The 15,976-nt window shown below is 41.0% G+C and overlaps 1 protein-coding gene across 8 annotated transcripts in view; it reads right to left on the bottom strand.

Annotated features, from left to right (window-relative positions):
- FRMD4B (FERM domain containing 4B) overlaps window positions 1-15,976 on the bottom strand; it is a 323,042-nt gene that overhangs the window by 61,022 nt on the left and 246,044 nt on the right. For all 8 annotated transcript variants that reach the window (XM_082691213.1, XM_082691212.1, XM_082691208.1 and 5 more), the window contains 2 exons: window positions 6,331-6,387; window positions 5,496-5,518 (listed from right to left, as the gene is read on the bottom strand). In XM_082691213.1, coding sequence (XP_082547339.1) covers window positions 5,496-5,518; window positions 6,331-6,387 — 80 coding nt within the window. The remainder of the gene's footprint in view (window positions 1-5,495; window positions 5,519-6,330; window positions 6,388-15,976) is intronic.

Below are 15,976 nucleotides of genomic sequence, written 5' to 3'. Positions count from 1 at the left end.
TATTTACATCATTAAATGTATTTACATCATGAAAAATAAATATTGATGCACTGAACTGATATGCTAAAGAATTTGTTTCTATCTTTAGGTCAAACCTTAAAATAATCATTTCACAGGGAGAAAGAAAAGCCACTTCTCAAGCTTTTTTTCACAAAAGCCTTTGGCTGATACATTAAAGCCCTTGCTTGAAATGGGACAGAAAGGTTTAACTTCTGTCCAGTCAGTCTTCTTTATTCTGCTAGCAAGGATTTGTGTTGGAATACCAATCAGGAGACTCATAGCGGTAAAGAGCATGAGGCTTGGAGTCCTAATTCTGCCACTCTCTAGTCTTGCGACTTAGACAGTACGCCACTTGCTCACACTGCAACTCAGTTTCTCTGTCTGTAAAATGGGGATACTAACAGCTCCTATCATCACAGGGTTGATGTGAAGGTGGTGCATTTTAGGAACCATGAAACAGTGCCATGCCTATTTACTGAGACCCAGAAACAGGGTTCCAGAGATGTTAGTTAGCCAGAGTTAAGCAGCAAGCATCTTGGGCCTGGATTTGAACCCAGGTTAAATTCTAAATTCTAAAACCTGGATTTAGGGACACCTGGGTGGCTCAGTGGGTTAAACCTCTGCCTTCGGCTCAGGTCATGATCTCAGGGTCCTGGGATCGAGCCCCACATCGGGCTCCCTGCTCATCAGGGAGCCTCTACCAGTCTCTCTGCCTACTTGTGATCTCTCTCTCTCTGTCAAATAAATAAATAAATAAAATCTTAAAAAAAAAATCTGGATTTAACCCTGTTAAATTCTAAAAGCGCCTGTCGTCACTACTGCCTCCCCAAGCCCATGGGAGCTGCTATTTTTATTAATGTAACTGATTTTACAGGCTCTGGAAATGGAAGGACATTTTAGAGTTTCAAGTGCTCTAGAGAGGGAGGAACGAGGCGGGAAAGTTCTTTAAAGTCTTTGCTTCCCCACCCCCCTTCATTAACAACTCTAAGGGCAGCCACACCAGGTCCTTTCCCATGGGAAATAAGCTGCATTTTGTAGCACAGCTGTAAGTTGTGAATTATTCCTTCCCATTCGAAGCTGGGTGACAGTATATGCTCATTCTGACCCGGCACTGAATTGTAAATTGTCGTCACTCACTTTTTTGTATAAGCAGAAGTGTCCTAATCACATGGTTATTTGGTAACTTTCAGGATCTTAAGAAAAATGAAAAAGAGAAAAAAAAAAAAAACCCAACCCAGCCTTGCTTTTACAAACTCATTTGGAGCTAGCTCGGTGATAAAGCCTTCCCTCCGTGCTGTGTCAGCTTTCAGGAATTCTCTGCGTTGTCTGTGTTGTGTAACCCAAGCAGCTTGTTATCTTTGCAGCTTAAAGGCTAACTTGGAAGTTCAGACTGTCAACTATTTAAAGAGAATGAAAGTCCTCACTCTACTATTTTAATTAACTTCTAGAGAGCAAGGTTTCCTACTGGTTATGATAATGTTCACTTAAAATACTCTTAAGGAAACAGGGCAGGAAGCTAAGTAAGGAGAGAGGGGACTGCTGTTTTTCGAGGCATTCCAGGAAGAAGAGTTTGAGCAAAGCCATGAAGGGAAAATACTACCAAGTTCCTGGAGAACCGAGAAGAGAGGCACGAACAGATATTAAGGAGTATAAATAGCAGAGTATGGGAAATAAAAATACATAATACAGATTACGTAGAGCCTTGATGCCAGGTTAGGGTGTTGGAGACGGTGGGTCTGTGCAACGAGAGCCTGGAACAAAACCCAACACATTTAATGGCTTGGGAAGATAACTGGGGTTCTGTGGAGGTCGTTGTGAGGGATGGCACCAGAAAAGACCTGGAAGCTCACTGACTGTGTGGCATTGTTTCTTTGGGCCTGATTTTCCATCTGTTAATTTTTCAATGGCAGAGATAACCTTTGTGGTGGGGACTGCATGGAATCATGCGTGGACTTTGAAAATAATGTCGTCGAAAGCACTCCCACAAACTATACACACATAGCGCTTAGTGGGGGTGTGTGGAGGGAAATGAGGGCTGAGAAAGCAAGTCTGCTAAAGAGAAGGAAAGGGGCACCTGGGTGGCTCAGAGGGTTGAGCCTCTGCCTTCGGCTCAGGTCATAGTCTCAGGGTTTCATGATCTCATGTTGTCAAGGTCCTAGGATCAAGCCCCACATCGGGCTCTCTGCTCAGCGGGGAGTCTGTTTCCCCCTCTCTCTGCCTGCCTCTCTGCCTGCTTGTGATCTCTCTCTGTCAAATAAATAAATAAATAAATAAATAAAATCTTAAAAAAAAAAAAAAGAAAACAAAGAAGGAAAGAAAGGAGCTCACTGACAGAGGAGATGGGTGAAAGAGAGAAGGGGAAACCTCGGAGGTGATCCAAGAGAAAAAGGTGATGTCGTACAGGGAGAGTCAGGGAAGCTCTGGGGGCTGGGGTGCTGCTGGCTTCAGCTTTCGAAATGCTACATTTGAGAAACAGGGAGATATTTCCAAGGAGTGGGTGGACCAGAGCAGCCTTAGGAACTAGGTCTTAATCATTGTTTTAATTGAGAAAGCCGGGTTGCCCTGGTCTTAGAAGGTATTCGGGGACACTTTTTGAGGCTTAAACCTCAGAGAGTCAACTCAATGAAGTTTTAAAAGCCGAGGGCTGCAGCCACCAGCGTGTAAGCCAACAAAAAAGTGGGATTCAGAACAGCCACGGAGGTAATCCTAGATAGAAAGCCAAGTTCCCTGGAAGGAAATGCCCTTGCCTACGTTTCTCGGCTTCTTCGGTACCTCTACTGAGGCTGACACATTTTAGGCATTTGGTGGGTGTTCCTGGATGAAGCTATGAACTTCGTAGAATTTTCAAGTAGTGGGATCAAGAATATGGAAACTTCACTTCAGCACTTTGTATTTTGCCTCTTTAAGGAACTTTCCTCTGCTTAATCCCACGTCAACCAAATCCCAAGTACATCGAGATGTTCATCACAGCATTATTTATGTATCAGCAAAAACTGGAAAACAACTCATATTTGAAACGTCAGGCAGGTGGTAAGTCATTCCACGAATACGATGAAATAATAAAGTGGGGACTGTAGCAACTGTTCAAAGCACTTTGCAAATATTAAATCATTGAATGTTCATAGCAATGCTATGGGATGTTTACTATTAAGGTAAATTCCATTCTACAGATGAAGAAGTTGAGGGCTTGGGCAGTTTAAATAACCTGCTCAAGATTATACAGGTAATAAGTAGCAGAACTGGGATCTGAGCAAGGCTGTCTGGTTCTAGTATCTTTGCTCTAACCCATACACAACGTTGCCTCATAGTATTTTATTTTTCTTAAATTAGTTCTGTAACAGAAGTCTGGAGGAAACATATATTCTCCCTGTTCATAAGAGGAGGTGATCACATCCCAGGGAGGGGGGGTGGATGGTAGCCAGGAATCAAAGTTCTGCGTCATTATAAACCCAATGACAAGAGCTCACAGCTCCTTCTTGCTTGCTAGCAAAACAAATGGTAACCTACAAAGTCATTCCACATCATTCTTCTCCTGAAAACCACCCTATTGAGTTGCTATTTTCATGAATCCCAATTCACAGACCAGGAGGCTGAGGCCCAGAAAGGACAAATGGCTCACTTAGAGGTCACATTGCTAGTTTCTTCCCGGCCAGGCTTAAGTTCCTTCTACTACTCAGTGAGGTTTAGACAATTGCAAAAAGTGTGCTCCAAATAATCAGCCTAGTCATCACTCAGGAAACCACCAAGCTCAAGGCAAAGTTAAAAAGGAGTATTGGTTTGGGCTTGGCCAGACTAGCTCAACAACCCTGAAGTCTTAGGGATAAAAAGTCTGGACTACCCAAGGACTTTCTCTTCAGAGCCTTCAGTCATAAGCAAGAGATCTACCCTAAAGAAGGTCTGGGATATCAACCTTTCTCTTCTGCTTTTTTCCCTTAACACACTACTCAGCTTCTTCAGACCCACCTTCATCCCAACAGTCTCTTCAGAGGTTGCCAAGAGACAGGACAGGGTGATGATACCGAGGAGGGCAATGATGATACTAGAACAATTGATAGTATTAGCTGTAGTGTATGGAGAGCTTGCTGTGTACCAGAAACTGCCTTGGGCAATGTTTACATACATTTGATCTTCCACTCTATGCCCATTAATCTAAGGGGTAGGAGCCATTTTCCTGATGAGGCTATGAGGCTTAGAGAGTGTCCATCACATGGCTGGCGGGGAGGAAATGGGGAAGGAAGGGTTAGCAGTTCACACACTGCAGAGAGTGAGCTTTTGGCCCCCAAACCCTCATTTATAAATCAACTTCAGACTCATCCCCCAACATGATGACATTCCTCGCATATCTGATCTTCCTAGGAAATAGGGCTTCTCCAAGAAAGCCAAGAGCAGAGAACACAGCAGCTGGATGTCAAGGATCTAGAAACTCATTTAGCCTCCTTTTATCCCAACATTTTCTTTTACTTAAAAAAAATTGGTGTTTATAGATTTTTGATTCCTTCAAAGCGTACTTCCTAACTTAAACACAAAATTTAAAAAATAACACAGCACAAAACAAAGCTAATGGATGTGGTGAGCGGATCGTGGTGTTCTGGGGGCTCCTCAGTCATTCTGCCAAACTGAACGGGCAGGTGAGAGGATGTGGACTTTCCGAGGTGAAGGAGTGCGCCCTGACTGGATGTTTGCAGGCACAGAAGGCATTATTCGGTGATCGGGTCTGTTAAGGAGCGTCCTGTTCAAAACCTTCGCTGGGAACGCGTCCTAGGTCATCTGTAAATCATCTACGGGCGAAGTTTACCAGGAGTGGAACATTAACATGGTGGAGGTGAGGCTTTCAATGGGTCACTGGCCTGTGGGCTGATTCTAATTGGAGGCCTTGCCTTCACCTTTTAACCATTTCTATTTCTACGACTCCAACTACTGCATTAAAAGGGCAGCAAGGAGCAGGTAGAGCATGAATTCAAACATAACCACTCTGATGAGGCGGCCAGTTAGGCAGTTAGAACCAGTAAGTGTCCCAGTGGCAACAATACCACGGTTAGGTCAAGTGTCTGAAGGGGGAGGCCCCTCCAGGGCAGCTGCAGAAAGAAATCCCCTATTAATCCCTTGACTAAGCAGCTGATCGTTTATCTTTTTGTGCATATGTTATAACTCTTCCAACACAGGATTATTTATAAATTTTTAAAAGTCAGCACGGCTACCAAAGCTCTTTAGGGATTTCTCCGTCTCGCTAACCGATAACAGAAAAATAGAACTTTGGAAGGGCTTCTGTTTACAATTCACTGTCACTCTGGCTTGAAAAGTTCTAAGAAAGCTTCCTTGCTGGATTCATTCACAAAAAGAATGGGTCCCTATTTAAAGAGGGAAGAGATCTCAGTCTCCCGCCTTGAGATCTACTTTCTTTTGAGTTTGCATCCATTGTTATTTAAAGTAATGGCATTCAGCTAGGGTTCTGCAAGGGTTATTTTGCATAGTAATATCACAAAAGGAACCATTACCTGGCATAATCCCCTTTGGCTTCCTGAAATAAAAAAAAAACAAAGATAGATGATCAATATGTATTTATGTTAATGAAGCAAATGAATTTCACTTGCGGTCACGTTTCCCTCTTAAAGTGACTGAGTTTTTTTTTTTTTTTGACGAGTGTCCACGAGGAACTTTCTCTAGGGCCACAGAGAAGAATGTGGCATTGGTGAGAGGATGCATTAGTAGCCATTAAATACTTCTTATTCTTCACAGAAGAGACAAATATATCCGAAAAAGCACAGATGATTATGTCTTCTGTTAGGGATCTAAGATCACGTGATAAATGCTTGTCTATTCAAGCAGCACACTTTTTAGTCTGGACACAGACCTATTAAACTGGACATAGGTGAATCAACGCACACTACTTGTTTTCTCTTCTTAAACAAGCACAGGAACACGCTTTGTTTCTCAGCTACTAGTGTCTTTAAGCATTAAGGGGCTCTCACACTCGACCTCAAGAAGATGTATACAAAAGTTACCTCATTTAAATGAAAATTACAGCTGTTGTAACAATCGCGGCTTCCCAAATTCAACTATTCCAGAGCTCCTTTTCAGAAGTAGAGTCTAAATTCTTTTCCCCAGAGTAGTCCAAATTTCATCTTGCTTTGCAACATAAAATATCACACTATAGCTCATGCAGATTAGGCTAAAATCGAAAACGGCGACTCACGTTTGTCACGGGCAAACAACCAGCTGGCTTAAAAATCTATCAGCCACTGGCCCCATGCGAAAGTTTCAGAGTTGTGGGCAGTTCACAAAACAACAAACAGAAAGGCGCAGACGAGAGGCAGCCGGCCGGATTCTTACCTGTAACACAAGCGCGGCTAACTTGAAGATGGTTTCACTGTCCGCTTCGATTTGCCCCTGTCGGGGGAAAAGAAAAGCATCACTGAACACAGGCTGCCCTAGGTTGTAGCAAATGGCTGTGGAGTTGGGGAAGCTGTCACAGCTTGGCACCTCCAGTTTACAATCAAACGCAGAGCATACCATTATAGGGGAAAGGGAGGGGGGCGTGGAGGGGCGTATCCAGGGTTCAGGGGAAGCCGTAGCGTGTGTGTGTGTGTGTGTGTGTGTGTGTGTACGCACATTTTAATTAGCTGTGGGGAATTTTGTTTAGAGAGCAGTGTTCTAGAAAAGCGCAAATGACTTCGAGGCTGAAAATTCAGACAACCTCTCAATGCATAAGTTTCATCCCTACAGGTTCATTTTTAAGCTCTGAAGATTTTCTTAGATGGTTTGTTCTGTGTTTTCCTGAGATTTTTTTTTCCAGTGTCACCACTTTTTTTTTTTTTTGGTATACAAACAGTGCAACTATTATTAAAAATTTAAATTCATTTCTGCATCAGTGACACATTGTTGAATTAATATTTATACATTTAGAGGTAAAATGTAAAGAATTAAGAATCAGCTACATCACATACTTAGAGAAGACCAAAATTCTGTTCCATTTTGCTGAAGTTTGATGAACTCTATCATTTTACCCATTATTTTATTTTTTTCATCCTTTAAGATCCCTCCTACCCCAAAAAGAGGAATTCTGGGCTTTGGAAAACAGGGATGCTTTCTCAGTACACTCGTAGCGACGCATAAGTATGCATGGAGGGAATACTGCCGCAATAATATTCACATATGCCTTCATTTATTTTGTTAAATATGATCATATATGCTAATACCATTACCGCATCATATAATATATTACCACAATGAATGGTAGAGAGGGATTTTATCTTTAAAAAAATCGTAAAGATACTTTTGTGTAAGCATTAACACACACTAGAACAATTCCATACAACCTTGCTTAAGTGTTGTATAATTAGTACTTAAAAGTACAGAGTCTTTGAGATTATGGAACTCATGAGCCTTGAAATTGCCCTGAATTCTTTATTTCTCCCTTCTACCTGTTGAATTCGGGCTGAGGAATTTTTATAGTTATACCAAAGGCATCAACGATGAGTAGTTTAAAGTAAAGGCGAACTAGGTAGGTTCCCAGAAGCAGCTGGCTCATTGGGGATTTCTGAGAAGATTATGCTTTTCTCTCACATTTCCCAGTGATTTGATGGGGGTTCTCAAAAAACAAAACAAACTAGTAACAATAATTCTTCTAAAAGCCATAAAGTAAAATAAACAAACCAAAAACCCAGGGCTTTACAATGCCAGCTGTGATAATTATCTATGTTTCCCTTATATCACAAAATGAAAACAAATGAATTTTATCCTGTGACATCTAAGTTTCCCTTCTGAAACCTGAGGCAACGGATCTGCTCCAAAGTTTTTTTTTTTTTTGCTTTAAAAACTGACAGGCCCAGAGCCTTGGAATTCAAAGCTTGCTTCTAATCTCTAGAAACAGATTATAAAATCAAAGAGAAGACAGGTTGATTCTACGAATCAATTGCCCTCTGTCTTTGAGGCAAGAGACAGTGGTTTTCGAATCTGGTGAAAGATGTTGAAGCATTTAATCCAACAGGTGAGATGGGTATTGATCAAGACAAATTTTTACAAAGGTTCAATTTCTTAGGCTCAAAGGAAACAAAAACAAAAACAAAAACACAACCAAAAACAAAACTCAGGAAGAGGGAGGAGGTAACAGGGAGAGGAACACTTCGAGTTTGAAATTGCACCCAAACTTTAAAACTCCAGTTGGTCTTAAAATCTTACAGAAGAGAAAAAAAAAAATGGGTTGTTTCGATATTAGAAGAATGAAAGCTACAAAAAAATGCATCGAAAATGACTGCCAGCTCTTCTGACCCCCCATGACCCTCTCTGCCTCATCAGAATGTTAGGTGAGTGATCCAGACAGTATCTGAGACACCAACTTTTCAATTTAGTAAATGGAAGTTCGGCAGATGAAAAGGCCTCAGACAGAAACTCTTTAAGAATGCTGCCAAATAATTCTCTACCTTAGAAGGGTCATTAAATATTAAAAATGCTGAAACAAGGAGCTGAAGCATGAAAAGTACCAGGCTCAGACAGCTCCAGAAGAGCGGGGAGGCAAATATGCAACTCACCTGTGGGTTTGTTTGTTTTTCACCTGTGCAAGTTGCCCCAAAGCAATTCTGGTGGAGGAGGGGGAGGGTGGGCTGGAGGGGTGGGGCCTCCTGGACTCTAGTTCCAGGGAAACAGGAGAATCCATGGTTTGGACAAGCCTTACATTCTTTTATATACCTCAGCCCCTACCTCACCTTCCTCCTAACCACTGTTCTGGAAACCCAAGGCAACATATTTTGAATTCTAATACCCATTGCCAAGGTTACCTGAGTTGTGCCGGGAGCTCACCAAACAATGGATCAAGCAAAAATAATACTATTTGCCTGGTTCTCAGCAATTTTGTATGGTGAAATTCAATGAAGACATACACAGAACTCTGGAATTTCATGCCCGAAATGCAAACGTTCTTTAGAAACTGCTGTCTGTCCTAGGATGGAAGATTTCTTTTACTTATAACCATGGCAACAGGGGTAACTTTATAGGGATTGGGCAAGCTAATACTTGAGAGAGGGATCTCCTGAGAGAGAGGTAATGGGATCCTCCGTCGGTTTCCATGACTGTCAGGGATAAACAAAGAGGAGCAGAGAAGAGAATCAGGTGATGTGGCTGAATGCACAAGGGTGACAGGAAACAGCATCAAGTCTTGGTGCTCTACCGTCATGGCTAATTTAGCTGCTTTACGAATCCAGTCCCTAGGTCACTAGGTTCAGGCTCTGTGTCGGACATCTTTTTTTTGTGCTTGGCTTGTTAGCTCCGTGGACCAAAACATCTTGATAATGAGGGAAAAGCTAGGTTTTGATTCACAAGTAGCAGAGAATAAAAGACAGTTTTACAATCTGAAAGGGAATTTAGTGAAAATACGACCTATTATTTTATAGATGATGGCACTGAGCATCGGGGACATAATGTGTGCTCCCCAACCCCAGAGCCTCGACCGTGACTCTGGGCTTCTCGCCCAGTGCTCTTTCCATTCCGCCATTTCCTGACTCCAGTGTCAACCTCTCACCAGGAATCTTCCAAAGGCATGCTTTTGATAAAAACTGGAATCAGATAAGACCGAAAAATGACTCCAAATGCCACCTTTTCTGTTGATGGGATGGTAAGTTATCATCAAACACAAACACCTAGAATGGAAAAATTATTTCTGAAGACCCAACTCCTTTTTCTGGATTGATGTAGTACTTCTTGGAAACTTATTCTGAACAACAATAGACACGGATCACTTGCTCACAAATACTTAGGATGTGGAACTACTTGACAAAGGGCTAGGGGAAGTCAGCTTGTTTGCAAGTGTATCACTAGCTATTCTAGGGTTAAGTCTATTAAAAAAGGTAGCTTCTAGAACGTCAACAAATAAATGTGTAAGAAATGAGAGGAAAAGAAAATTAGCATGTATAGTCATTGTAGTACTAATTATGCAGGCAATCGTTTTCAATAAATAAAAACTATTGCATAAAAGTTTGGTGAGAAAACAGGACAGGTTATCTATATAATCACGAAATATCTCTCTATGGGGAAATTTAATGATAAGGGGGAAAATGCCAACTTCTTAATTGAAAAACCTCACAGTAAAAAAAAATTTTTTTTAAGATTTATTTATTTATTTTAGAGAGAAAGACATGTGCAGGGGAGAGGGGCAGAGGGAGAATGAAACCCAAGCAGACTCTGAGCAGAGACCAATGCAGGGCTCGATCCCACGATCATGAGATCACAACCTGAGCCAAAACCACAGTGGGTCACCCAACCGACTGTCCCACCTGGTTGCTCCAGACAGATAAAGTCTTAATCAAGTGATAAGATACCACCAATAACTGGACAGACCAGCATCATGTGCCTCCAGAAAGTATTCATTGAGAAGGACACAACTTCACTTATATACATGGACGTGTTGGTAAATGGCAACGTTTCTCAACCAAAACTTGGAGGAGGGGGAATGATCCCTCATTTGTAGCATCTGTTGGTGTCCATGGTATAAATACTCCCACCACGGCTGATTTCAAACTACCAATATGACCTCACAGAACATGCTGCTGGGAAGCTATGTGAGAATTGGCTCTCACTGCTGGTACCAACCGGCTGGTTCCCCCTGGGTAGTAACTCGGCCAAAAACACATCACTAGATCTAATTGTGAGGAAGCATGAGACAAACCCAAAGAGAGGGTCATTCTATAAAATATCTGGCCCATACTCTTCGAAAATGTTGATAGGATGAATGTGAAAGAAAGGCTGAACAACTGTTTCCAAGAAAAGGAGACTAAGCAGTCACAACAACACAGTGTATCACCTTTAATCAAGAGGACAGGTTGTTACAAAGGGCATTATTGGGACAATTGGGAAGTATAGTATGCAACAGTATAGGTTCAATATTAACTGTTCTAAATGTGATCATTGTAACACGGTTGTATAAGGGATGTCTTTGATCTTAAGCACTATACAATGAATTACTTAAGGATAAACAGTATAACTTACTCTTATATGATTTAGAAAAAAAAATTATACATCCACAGGCAGGAGGAGGGAGTGCAAATGTAGCAAAATATTAATGACTGGTGAATTTGATTTGAGAGACATACCCCATTTTTTGTGCCATTCTTTTTATTTATTTATTTATTTATTTATTTTAGATTTTATTTATTTATTTGACAGAGAGAGACACAGTGAGAGAGGGAACACAAGCAGGGGGAGTGGGAGAAGGAGAAGCAGCCTTCCCGCCCAGCTGGGAGCCGGATGCAGGGCTCGATCCTAGAATGCTGGGATCATGACCTAAGCTGAAGGCAGATGCTTAACAAATGAGCCACCCAGGCATCCTTTTTGTGTCATTCTTAAAACCCTTTCACAAGTCTGAAATAATTTCAAAAGAAGAAGTTTGTAAAAAGCTGACCTATTTTCCCAGAGTACGGGATATCTATGTGTCTTGACTGCCTGGTACCCGTCCCCTCTTCTGGACGGAAGATCCCACTCTTTTCAGAGCTGCTTCTTTCCCTTCAGGCTTGTGTGCAAACACAATCATAGTTCTACGGACAAGTGATGGAACCTGGTCCAAAGACACTCCCAGGGATTTTCCAAATTAGAGCTGAGGGAAGAAAGCTCTCTCCCACTGTATGTCAGGGCAAAGCTGGGCAGATGTGAATCAGAGAGAGTCACTGCCCGCAGATGGAGACGAGGGTACTTCCCGACACTGGTAGTCAACTGTATCCATTGCTCAGCCAGGCCAGACTTCAAAGTCTGGTTAATACTCAAATATTGGCAAGAACAGTGACTTGGATGCTGTTTAGATGCTCTTGCTTTGGTTTACCACTGAGCCAGCAGACAGAGAGTGTAAAGAACAGATGCGATAAGCACACAAATGAGTAATGGATGTAGCTCCCAGGAGACTTTTTAAGTCCTTCTGTGGACGCATCTATGAGAAGGAGAAATCTGCCAGATCAGAGAGTTCTAGAGATAGATATGGACGCATTGGTTTCATACAATTAGTTTGGTGTGCGGTGGAGGGGAGTACATCAACACTCAAGATCTACCCACTATCTTACAAGGCAGTTCTTGCTGGCTTCTAGAAGCATCCTTCTCTGTGCTAGTTCTTGTCTTCTAGGAGAAATGGTGCCTCTACGGAACCAGGCAATAATTAACCACACAATTCCCATTGTGTAAATGGACTAATATTTTGTCCTTTTTTGTCCAAGTTGTTGGGGAGAGGTAATGTTTCTGGAGGGTGGTCTTGATGATATATATTTCCATTTGTTTTTCTAGACCAGAGTTTTGCAACCTTGTCATAATTGACATTTGCAGTTAGATCATCATTTTTTTGGAAGGGTGGGTGCTGCCCTCTGCATTGTAGGGTGCTAGACAGCACCCCTAGCCTCTATCCACTAGATTCTAGGAGCAGCCTCTCCCCTTAAGGTTGGAACCACCAAAAATGTCTCCAAACATTTCCAAAAGTCTTCTGGGTGCCAAAGATTCTCCAATTGAGAACTAATGACCTAGATTCTCTCAGTTGTATTCCTGGATTAAGCTAGAAGCATCAGAAACTTACAAACTGAACCATAAGGCTTGCTCCAAGGTGAAACTGCTTTTGTGTTTCGGCTTCTACTGAGAAACTATACAGGAAGCAACCCTCAGAACCTCATTATCTTAATAACTCTACATGTGTTGGGAGGATATACTTAATTACATCATGTAATAGTCTTTCATGAGGACCCCTGGGAGAAGTTTCTGTTTCTTAAGACCAATAGTGACTGTGATTTTCTGAGCAGCTGCTTTGTTTTTGCCTTAATGATCACTGTGAGTTATGCAAGTGATCATAACTGCCTCTTTGCTGTGGTTCTTTTTTCTTTTCTTTTCTTTTTTTTTTTTTTTTAAGATTTTATTTATTTGACAGAGATCTCAAGTAGGCAGAGAGGCAGGCAGAGAGAGGAGGAAGCAGGTTCCCCGCTAAGCAGAGAGCCCGACGCGGGGCCTGATCCCAGGACCCTGGGATCATGACCCGAACCGAAGGCAGAGGCTTTAACCCACTGAGTCACCCAGGTGCCCCCTTTGCTGTGGTTCTTAAGAGGAGTTGGATTTCCAATTCAATGCTTTATTAAAGCTAACCATGCTAAACATTTTATACCAACCTGAACCTTGGCAGTATCTACTTTTATTTTCTCACAAGTAACTCTGATTTCGCCACTGACCATATTTTAAAGCGATTCTCTTCTTTTTTATTGAGGTATATACAGTAATAAGCACAACTCTTAGCACACAGCATGGTGAATTATGGCACATGTATACATACACCGGATAAAGACATCATTCTCACGGATTTTTCCAGCTTAGGGAAGTGTATGCATTTTAACACAGCACATGAAACAAAATTATTCTTGCTAGTTAGAAAAGTATCAATACTGTAAAATTGTTGTGATTTACAATTCTTTGATTACTAATCAATTTGACCCTCTTCCTTGCAATTGCATATTATTTACTATTGCTCATGTGTGAAATGACCCTTTGTTCACTTACCTATTTGAGAACTTATTTTTTGTTTGAGCTACCAGTGTTAGCCCTTTTTGCTGCCTAGTGGGTACAAACTGTATCCTGCAATCTGTTCTCCTTCTCCTGGCCTATGAAGTCACAGGAGACTGGAAGAATCTTTGGGGTTCTGAGCTAGCTATTTCTCTGAAACTCAGTTCCTCATCTGCAAAATGGGGAAGGATAATATTGAATTTTGTGGCTTGCTTGGAGCATTAGTGAGAGACAAATAAATATATTTATCATAAAACCTAGGCTCAAAGATTCTCTTCATGTTATTCTCTCTGCTTTATGCACCATGTTGCTTGTCACATTGTTCCATATTATTATACCTATGGTAATCTACTTTGGTCTGGGACACTGTTCAATTTTTGTGTTGTTCCTCAATGATCCCTTAAAATCTCAATATCTAAGTGCTTTACTTTTCCATAACAATCTTTAACATTCTCTTTCACATATTTTTTTAATTTAAAATAATCTTGTCAAGTTTAAAAGAGTATATATATACAGACATATATATAATAATTTGCCTTCCTCTCTGCGACTATGTATGCCTCCACTGAAATAACTTTATTAAGAAAGAAAAGAAATGGTTTTATAGTGACCATAAAGTTTTACAATATACTATAAAGATCACACATATCCAATGTTAGGGTTAATACTCAGTATTTTATATTTTCCTTTATAAATGCTCATTTTCATTATATTTCCTGGTTATCATTATGTAGGATTATTATTTTTAATGTATTTGACTACCATTAAATTTCTTCACCAAAGCTTATAATGTCAGTAAGTTTTAGTTTATTTATTTCCCTTCTGTGGACACATAGTGAAATCGTCTTCAAATAATACTTTGGTGTACTTCTTTGCAATGGACTCGGTCTGTCTAATAGCACTGCATGAAGCAGACATTTTACTTAACACATCAAAACTTCATTCTTCTCATACACTGCTGGTGGTTTATAACGTAGTTGTGGACCAACTTTTTGGCAAGGTCTACCAAATCTTAACAAACATATACGTGATGGCCCAGCAATTCTGCTCTCGGGTAAACACCTAATAGACATGTCCACATATGTCCCCTAAACAACGGACACTAGCGCTGTTTGTAATAACTAAGTACTGCAAACTACCCAAACGCCCATCAGTGAGCAAAAGAACTGTGATATATTTAGACTAGGGACTACTACCAGCAGTGGAAGCGAACAAGCTAGCCTAAACTACATACACTACAGATGAGTCTCAAAAACATAATTTGAGCAAAAATAGGTCAAACATCAAGGAGCATATGTTGTGTGACTCCAGTTAGATGAAATATAAAGGCAGCCAAAAATAACAAATGCTATTAAAGTCATGGAAGTGGGGGGATTCGTGACTGGAAGAGAACAGGTGAGGGTCTTCTCAGGTGATCTGTTTACTTGATAGTAATGTTATTTGATTTGTGGAAATTTGTTGAGCTGCAGAGATTAATTTAATTGTAATGTAATGTATTATGTAATGTAATTTACGTAATGTAAATTTATGTAATGTAATGTATTAATGTAATTAGATTACATGCACTTTCTCTATGTATATTATACTCTAACATACAGCTAAGAAGTAAACAAACAGAACTTCTGATCTTCCCTAAAGCTCTTCTCATCTTACTTAGTGGCAGTTCCATCCTCACTTGCTTAGGTCCAAGATCTCACTGCACCTTCCGGCATGGAGCTGAGCAGTGAGCATCTTGGATGACGGTGTTTGGTGATCCTCTTTGCACGTTCGAATGCGTTACACACCTTACTGTTTCTTTATTGTTTTTCCTCCCACCCACTGTTACCCTGTCTCATAGGTAAGATCCTTAAGGTCATGGGCTTTTAAAATCTATTTGGCCCTAGCTCTATTTCCAGGACCTAGAACACTGCCTAGCACAGAGCAGGGGTTCAACAAAATTTGTAGAAGACCAACTAAAAGAGTAGTCAAGTAAAAAGTCGATGGGAGCATTTTTAAAAAAGATTTTATTTATTTATTTGACAGAGATCACAAGTAGGCAGAGAAGCAGGCAGAGAGGAGGAAGCAGGCTCCCCGCTGAGCACAGAGGCTGATGCGGTGCTCCATCCCAGGACCCTGGGATCATGACCTGAACCAAAGGCAGAGGCTTTAACCCACTGAGCCACCCAGGTGCCCCAAGATGGGAGCATTTTTATCTTTCCTTTTAAAAAATGAAATGCTTCTTGTGTTTCTTGATTTAGTACTCAGTTGATTTGACTTGATTTTCAACTCAGAATGAGTTTCTGAACCATGAGAACACAGCCCAGGCTTCACGAGCCGTGGCACTGTAAGTTAAGTACCAGGAGTCAAGGACTAGACATGCAGACTTAAAATACCCAACACAAGCTGGTATTAGATGCCAGAAAGTCTTTTGCTCTTCAGGCTTCACTTTCTAAAAACATGCAAGGAAAATAATAATACCTGTCTCACATGT

Source organism: Mustela nivalis (genome assembly GCF_964662115.1).
Source record: "Mustela nivalis genome assembly, chromosome: 1".
Classification (NCBI taxonomy): domain Eukaryota; kingdom Metazoa; phylum Chordata; class Mammalia; order Carnivora; family Mustelidae; genus Mustela; species Mustela nivalis.
This window is presented reverse-complemented; position numbering and strand designations above follow the sequence as displayed.